At 35.0% G+C, this 9426-nt stretch overlaps 1 protein-coding gene across 1 annotated transcript in view; it reads right to left on the minus strand.

Moving 5' to 3' along the window:
* LOC107590874 (serine-rich coiled-coil domain-containing protein 2-like) overlaps positions 1 to 6397 on the minus strand; it is a 34119-nt gene extending 27722 nt beyond the window's left edge. The window contains exons 1-2 of the mRNA XM_016279805.1: positions 6125 to 6397; positions 5792 to 6000 (exon numbers count right to left, since the gene is read on the minus strand). Of these exons, the coding sequence (XP_016135291.1) occupies positions 5792 to 6000; positions 6125 to 6326 (411 nt within the window). The 5' untranslated portion in view covers positions 6327 to 6397. The remainder of the gene's footprint in view (positions 1 to 5791; positions 6001 to 6124) is intronic.
* Between the last annotated feature and the right edge of the window lie 3029 nt (positions 6398 to 9426).

Consider the following 9426-nt stretch of genomic DNA (forward strand, 5'->3'; position numbering starts at 1 on the left):
TAAGACACTGTCTTAACATAGAGGCTAAGTTTATGCAACTGGGCCCTGATGTCAAACAATAGCTTTATGCGACAAACAGATTGAAATTTAAGTCATTATTTACTGACAATAGTCTGATTTGTAAAGGAATCATTCAGACTAGTTTCAGGAACATTCTTTTTAATCCTATCAGCAGATTCATTAAGATTTTACACTATGGAATGATTCATTCAAAAATCAGACATCGCTACTTATGTCATTAAACTGTTTAAAGGCAGCTAAGGCAGAGTCATGACTTTCAAAGTTTAATGACTTTATAATGACTACTTCTGCCTTTTTATCCCACAAAATGGCTGGAAGACATTTAAATGTAGTGCATGAATCTTATAGACCACACTTTTTGTCATTCTGCTGCTTCAGAGTCCTGGTCATCATTCATTTTCATTATTTTGAAAATAATAGCAAGGATATTCCTTAAGAAAAATCTTCTTTTGTGTTCCACAGAAAAAAGAAATGATGTGTGGAGTAAATGATGACAGAATTTTCATTTCTTGCTGAACTATCGCTTCAAGCTATGTTAAATACATTGGCTTTTCTAAATGGGGGAATTTCTTGCAAAAATAACAGTACATTATGAAACTTCCTGCATAATTTCCCATATTTCATATACAGCAGGCAGCTGGGGAAAGAACCACAGTACAAATATGCTCTCAGCATACTTTAGAAAACATTATCAATCATGCAACTGTGATACATTCACAGAACAAAAATGTCTCTTCCAAGTCATCGAAGCTGACAAGATGTGCTTCAACCCCATCTATCATATAAATATGTACTACTTAAAGACAGGCCCCTTTCCTGGACAATACATACACACACACACAACGTACCATCTTACAAGTGTACACAAAATGTGTATTCAAAGCAGCCAGAGTTCATACACTTCAGCTACACACACACACGTAGTCTCTCGGGTCCCTCTCTCTCTCTGACTCCCTCCATGTATAAAGGGGCTTAGTCATGGCAGGTTGCTTCAGAGGAAATGACATTTCACTGCGCCGGGTGGCAGCTTAGACACGCAGCCCAAGCCCCATCAACACTCTCCTTCTGCGCTGAAAGAGCCGGAATAACGCAGCCCATTTCACATAGCCCTGCGCGAATCAGCCGGGAAGATCGGATTAAAGGTCTCTTTAGAGTCGGACCGATACAGACAGAACCTCAGATAACATTTAAGAAAGGTCCTATCGGACAAGCACAGAATCCTGATCACATTTCACACAATCTGAGCTCGGGAGTGAAACATCATATTTGGCGGGATCAAAAGGAATGTGTTTGAATTCCTGAATCATTCATATTACATACAGTACACCTACTAATACACCTACAGATATACTTTGAACCGAGCCAAACTTTCAATGGTAATTTAAAAAGAGGTTAATGTGTATGTAATTCTAAACAAATATATATACACATACATACTGTACATACAAAATACAAAGGTTCATGTCAGTGAGGTCTATTAAAATTAAGAAATTAATACTAATTCATTAAGAAAGATTTGTATTCATTTATTTTCATTAAGTATATTTATTTTGTAGGCAGTGTGTGTGTGTTTTTAAGAATGAAGAAACAAACATGTTTATGGATCAAAACACTTTGTAAAAATTAATATTTACTGCATTATAAGATATAATCAGTTCAAATAGTTACAAATGTCATGAAATTTTGATTCGTGTATTTTTACAAGATTATTCATATTAGAATGTTGAATGAATTAGTGATGTTTTTAATGTGTACTTTTTATTGTAAATAAACTGTTATGCATGTTTCATAATTGAATATTAAATACAGTTTAGATCTCTTTCCCCAGCAAACACTGGCTTCAAATTTTTAGTATCATGCATTCAGAACACCACCATCACCTCGGAATGGAAAAAATTTGAAAAAAAGCCCATGCTTCATCACTGCCTGAGACTAAACAGCTTTTCATCTTTCAGTTTGTGTTCATGTCACCCTGAATATGTGCATTTCGATTCACATACTGGTAGTGCCACACAGAGCTCTGCCAAGCACTCATACACAAAACACAGGCTCTGAGACAGTGCGGTGCATGGCTGTGTGCAAGAAAAGGCTTTCAAAAGCCATTAGGAATTGCAGGTCTCAAGGAGATTAAGCAAAATAAGAAAGAGTCAATAAACCAGTTAGCCTAATAAATTAAGAGCTGATTAGAGATGTTAAATATTTATTAAAATTATACAAATCCTGTTTACAGTATTAGTAAGTTTAGCAAATGGTACAGGCTTAAACAATGCTCTATAAATCTCAGCTAATTAATGCTGAAACGGCAGCAGATAAAAGCATGTCTCAGAATCACTTACGGTGTTAAAAACAAAGGCTTCTGCACCTTGATCATTTAGCAGCTAATGAATTGGCCTTTAATTGCCTCCTGCAAGACAGACTGCATTTAGAACAAACAAACAACTCTTAAAAGAGCCTAAAACGGGATGTGCCTTGTAGAAGTCAACATAGGGATAAAACACACAAAACACACAAGTATACAATGTAAGGAAAGAAAATATCTTGTGTCTCTTGAATCCATACTGCCCCCTTGTGGCCCTAAGTGCAGAAAGAATTTTAATAGCAATGCATTTTACAAAGAAAAAAATATTTTCTGACAAAAAAAAGCAAAGCATAAAAAAAAATGTATCACAAACCTGTTACTGCACGATTACCACAATACAATGAAGGTAACATTCCTTAAAGGGGTCATATGATGCGATTTAAATTTTTCCTTTCACTGACGATTCAAACGCGAGTTTTGAGCAGTGTAGAGTAGCACTTGTTGTTTGTCATTTCTCTGATCACAAATGCAGACATGGTTTTATGTTTACGCGGTGCGATGCAATGCAACGCGTAAAAATACAGTATAAGTCATTATAATCCGTAATTATGTCCCCACTGGATGCAACAAATGCCTCGTTTATAATGGGTTTTATTGGTTTTGTCTTGTCACTCCGGGACACAGCAAAAGGGGTGTAACATTTCCGTCACACGCTTGAGGTATTCGGCCAATCACAACGCACTGGATAGCTGGCCAATCAGAGCACACCTCGCTTTTCAGACCCATGAGCTTTGTAAAAATCGATGCGTTTTAGAAAGGCAGGGCATAGAGGAGAAACAATAATATACAGTATGTGGAAAATAATGTTTTTTGAACCTTAAACCGCATAAATATTTCATTACACCAAATAATGTTCTTTTTAGCAACATCATATGACCCCTTTAAAATAGTGAAGCCAAAAAACTATATTTTGACACTTTCTACATGACGGTTAAATGAAGGTAATTATTATTCAATTAAATTCATTCAAGTTTCTTTTTTTTTTTTTAGCAAAATGTTCACTGCATTCATCTTTCAACCATGTTACCATAGTTAAGTAAAAAAAACTCATACTGTTCCTTACTTAACAGAACAATTTAACCATAAGTTAATATCAATATTACCAACTAACATTTGGTCCCACACTAACTAGCCTATAATGTGTGACAGTTTAATTTAGGCAAAATCTGCAACCCTGTTACTCAATTTGACATGTTTATTTATATGTATTTACTATATTTATATTTTAATAGGAATTATATATATATATATATATATATATATATATATATATATATATATATATAAAAACAATATTTTATACATTTAAATAAATTTAAGTATGACGTTTATATGGTATAGAAAATACAAAATAACTTAATTCCACAAAACACAGCATTAAATTGTATTTAGACCTAAACGAAGCCAAACTTTTAAACTCAAACCTCCTTCTTATACATTGCAAGTTGTAACCTGCAAATAAAGATTGGCATTACATCACCTGCTGAGGGTAAGATCAGACGAGCTCTAAATAAAGCCCAGCCTCTGTTTCAGTATCCATTAGAGCAGAGGAGTCTTAAACTAAAGATAGACACAGCTCAAGGAGCTAAAGGAGATCCACTGCTGTCAGGAGATCGAATTAATCATTCAATTACTGTGCATGTGACAGCCCCGGATTTCCATGAGGTTTAGCAAAGACACTTCCTTAAGATCCAGGAAAAGTTATGCATCAAACTTTAATACTTTATGTTTAGTGACAAGCACCACAAACAAGAAAACCGTGCAAAATTATTTTTGCAGTACTTACAGTAGACCACAAGATGTCCCTTAAAGCCCAGCTCAATCTGAAACACAGTCCATTAGGTAAACGGAACTCCTCCTCCACTCCATACAACTACATCAGAGGAACAACCCACTCAAATATGATAACAATGACTCAGCTGCACTCAAATGTATATATGCCGCGATAACATAATGTCTGAAGCCAGAGTCGAGTCGGCATGTCTGTGTGTGTGGGTGCATTTGTGTATCTGCTACAGGAGAAGACTGGTATTTCAAATCTGATTACGGTTTCAAATCCAGCCTCTTTTTCTGCATTCCACTGAGACAATCTGACATCAGGAATCAGAACACAAAAAATAGGAAAATTAGGAAAAATGCCACAGCCTGCTTCACTGGGATCAAAAGCTGCCAGGTTAAGTGGCACCGTTCTGCATTCTCACCCGATCAGGGGCTTTGGAAACAGCAGAGATAGAACAGGACCTCTGTTCAGAATGGCGGGACACGAAAGTCAGACTCCTGCAGAGTCACGAGTAAGAGCCACAAAGACTAATCCCTAATTAGCAAAGAGATAATTAGCAGGATAGGGACAGAGAGATCCCATCACACACACACAAGTGCACATACTAACCAGCAACAAGTAGCACAGGGTTTATCAAAACGCACAGCAGAGGAAAGGTTACGAACACCCAGAGTATGGAACAGAACAGCCTTCTGAAAGTCTTGCAGAAGCCACATTCAGTCACACTGTTGTATTACAGTTTCATAATGTGAGAATAGTTTAGGTGTGGTTAAAGGTGGGCTGGTAACGGAAGGTCCAAATAATTATTACTATTATTAGTTTTATTATTAGCAGTCAAAAACATGGCATTACCGTTAACATGGTATTAAAATAATATTTAAAATAATAATAATAAATTAGCAAGAACAACCATATCAAACTATAATTTTTGTTATTATTATTATTATTATTATAAGCAAAAACAAAATAACTGTTATTATCTGCAACATCAAAAACAAAATCATAATAATATTGTTATTAGCAACAACAAAAATCAATTATTATTAAAATATTACTAGTTATCTTTATTCACTATATATTCACCATTTCTTTATATAATTTATTGGTAATTTTCTTAAATATTTTTAACTGCACATTACTTACTGCACATTGGAGCTTGTTGAAAAGTGTATGCTAAATGCATAAATGTAATTTAATTGTAAATAATAATAATAATAATAATAATTATTATACTAATAATAAATGAGTAAGAACAACCATATCAAACAATATTTTATATTTTATTATTATTATTATTATTATTATTATTATTATTATAAACAAAAACAATAACTTATCTGCAACAAAAATAAAATCATACATACTGTTATTGTTATTAGCAACTACAAAAATATAATTTTTTTTTTTTTTTTAATACTAATTCTCTTTATTTACTAAATGTTTTATATGATTTATTCTTAATTATGTGCACTGTATTTAAATGTTTAATGTATATTAGAGCTTGTAGAAAAACGTATGCTAAATGCAAAAATGTAAATCTCAGGTTTTGACATCACTACACCATAGTTCCATCAGAGTACTTTTTCTAAGGGTAGTTCAAACTCATTTTGGGAGGGTATGAGTATACTCACAATGCTGTTGAGGTCTGACTCATAACTGCTGCAACGGTGTATGTGTGTGTGGTGCCCCAGCGGCTCCATACCCTCCTCATCCCACATGTATGTTCCTCCAGAGCTGTTAGAGGGGGAGAGCTCCAGAGAGGAGGTCGCATGACGATCCACGTCAGGGGACATGAGCGGCGGCCCATGGAGCGGACCACCCATTAAATCTGCCTTGCCACCTGAGAAGAGATGTAGTATAACACAGCATAAACACTGCATGCTTGCCACAATAGGACAATATTATCAACGCTGTACTTTTTGTCAGATAAGCGCAAGAATTAGATGAAAAATATTTAGCTATACCCGCCAGACCAATCCCAGTCCAGTTCATGGTCTCTTTTAAGAGGCCCTGCAGGCGTGTTTGGGTGGGTGTGGCCACAGGATATTTGTTTTGAGGGATGCCATTCTGCAACTGATCCCCTAGATTAGCAAAGTCATCTAGAAACTCCTCACTGGTGTCATTCCTCTCCAGAGAAGATGCAGAGGAGAGAGACATGTCCTCCATTCCCTCCCCAGTGTAGCGGAGGTTCCCATCCAGCCCTAGCTCTGTCAAAGGCTCCTCTGGGGAATCTGATGCCTTTTCACATATACAAAAAGGAAATAAAACTATTAAACTGCAATGCAGTTATGTTTTGATAGTTTGACTTCTCTGTGGTGGCACCAAAATACCCTTTTTGCTCCAGTAGAACTACTAATAGCTATGCAAAAAAACAGGAACACTGACTGAATATAAAACATGTTTCATATATGACAATGTTTTGAGACACAATAAGAAGCAATAAATCATTAGACAACAAAAAATATATACTATAAATATATACTATGAAGTCTCCATATTAAATTATAATATAGCTACAAGCAGCGATTATCAGGGTCCAAGCGTTTTAAGGCATATAAGCACATATGTAAAAAGACATTACATATTATTTAGCAAGCCTGCAAACACCTAAATCAATGATTAAATAAAGCATTTTTGGCAAATCCAGGTAATTATGACTGTTATAGCACCACCTATGGTCGGATTTCCATACATGTTTGTATGCTTTTTTGTTGCATGTGCTCACCTCGTTTCATGAAGTTTTGAGTTTTCGTTTAGGATTTATAAGTTTTTGGGTATAATTGGCCTCGCCCCTTTAAAAATGACCCTGTTATAGCCAACCAAAGTGTATAGGTAAATTTTTATTTTTTTTTTTTGATAATTTGATCTAGAAAGTGCAGAGAATTGTACTGCAGTGGTTTAGTTGAAATTAAGCAAAAAAACCTAGGACAAGTTCGCACTTAGATAATCGTGAATAATTAATGAACAATTTGATTGACAGCAGTAGTTCTAGAGGCAAAGTTGTTTGGAATGAAGAGGTCTATCATATGATATGAACATCATGTGTATGTGTGAAAAACCGCACAATATACAATCGTTTAAGCCCTTGAAAAATGCGATATCACCCCCCAGTGGCCGATTTCTTTCACATTTCTCACAGACCTTTAGGGCCATGAGTCGAACATGCCCACTGAGCATGTTGTCTAATAGGTGCTCAAATTTCATTGGTCAATGGTGGCCAGTTTTTTGAGATACCCAAAAGTCCTTATAGACACTTGTGGCACATTGGACCAAGATCTTGCATACCAATTTCATGTTGATAGGACATATGTATGCATAGTAGGGGTGCGACAATAAATCAATTCATGGATCTATTCTGTGATTTAATGCATCACGATTCTAGGGAATCGATTCTGAGCTTAGTTTTTAACAGCAGATGGTGCTCTAGGCTAGTTTTTAACCGCACACTCAAATGCTCATGAAAAAGAGCACCTGTGTGTTTGGCTGAGTAATGTAAGTGGTTAAATGTACTTGCACTTCAGCTTTTATGACGTGAGAATAATGTAACCAGCCCACTGTGAACACTCTTGTAATTCGCTTCAACCTTTAAAAAGTTAATGAATTATTATTTTAGATTCAAGTGGTGTGTGTGTAATGAACTGGAATCAAGAAAAGTAAAGTTGTTTCTAAAGCGCGCAATACTATCTGCTGTTAAAAACTAAGCTCAGAAACACTCCATTTGGCCTAGCTAGGGGATTCTTGCCCTCTTGCGTGAGCGCAGTCTGGGTCGTACCATTGAGAAGGGATGAGGGAGTACCACTGACTGGACGGGCACCAAATGTTGGCAGTCTGGACACCATGGAGGACTTACTGAGGACCTTCTGTTCCATCAGCAAACAGCAGAGTCATGGATGAACACAAAAGAAAGACCTAAAGAGAGAGAGAGGCACAAATAGAAAATATAAATTTTTTTGTGAAAACTATTAGTTTTAGTCAACACAAAATACTCATTATGGCATGAAATCAGTAGTTGGCATGAAATACATTTGTCATGTGGAGTAATGCTTTATACAGTATTTGATAATTATTTTCATAATTATTATGCATTAAGATTTTATGTCCTCAGATAACTTAATAAACCACATGCTTTATTTACTTTTTAACATTTGTCACACCACAGGATTACTTTAAATTAACTAATCAATTTGGGATAAACGTGTTTAAGAAATGAATGAGGAGGAAATGTAAAATCCCTTGAACTGGACTGTACATTACATACTTCATCTACATTTTATTCTTAGGGAACAGAACAATGGACAAAAACACAGTATATCAACAGAACAAGGTCAGCTTTTCATAAGTCTTCTAAATGATCACATTTACAGTACATGGACCTCTGACACCTAGTTTTTCTAGTTCGGCATCTTAGTAACTTAGTAACTAAAGCAACTGAAGTAAATTAGTTTGTGTAGCTGTATTAATGTTCCTGTGTGTGAAAATATGAAGAGAAAAACAAAAACTGTACACAACTCAACCCATGTTCCTCAGGCCAAGGATTTACTATTATACAGTATTTTTATTACATTGCCTCAGAAAGTCCATATAAAATATCATAGTTTAGAATTAAAATAAATGAGGTTTGGGTGTTTTACTTTGTGTGTAAGAGAAAAAGCAAGAAAAACATGAGATGCAAAACTGATTTACTAGGGAGACATTTACTCCTTTTACCTTAAACCCTTAAAAATAGGGTCTGAAGGAATTTTCTGTATTCTGAGTTTTTTGCATTGAAATATAATTTTGCATTGTTACACTTCAGGGTTAAAGGAAATATCCTCAAACTTAACAGATAATGTCCTGGCAGAAAATTACTAATTATTAAAAAATGTATGCTGTATTTCCTGTAGTATAACATTTCCCTAACATATTCTACAAAATAGCCAAACACACAAAACAATATTAGAACTCAAAAACACAGCTTTCAAATGTACATAAAAACTCACTTCCTGTTTTACAATAGTTAGGGCATGAAAAGAAGTGGCAGGGGTTTTTTTTGTTTTGTTTTTTTACTTTTGAATGAAATAACCCTCATCTACAGTTTTTTTATCATCATTATGCAGTGCTTCCCACAGGTTTGAAATATACTTAACTCAAAAACACAGCTTTCAAATGTACATAAAAACTCACTTCCTGTTTTACAATAGTTAGGGCATGAAAAGAAGTGGCAGGGGTTTTTTTGTTTTGTTTTTTACTTTTGAATGAAATAACCCTCATCTACAGTTTTTTTATC

The sequence above is a fragment of the Sinocyclocheilus grahami genome, unplaced genomic scaffold (genome assembly GCF_001515645.1).
Source record: "Sinocyclocheilus grahami isolate Dianchi unplaced genomic scaffold, SAMN03320097.WGS_v1.1 scaffold134.1, whole genome shotgun sequence".
In the NCBI taxonomy this organism is placed as follows: Eukaryota; Metazoa; Chordata; class Actinopteri; order Cypriniformes; family Cyprinidae; genus Sinocyclocheilus; species Sinocyclocheilus grahami.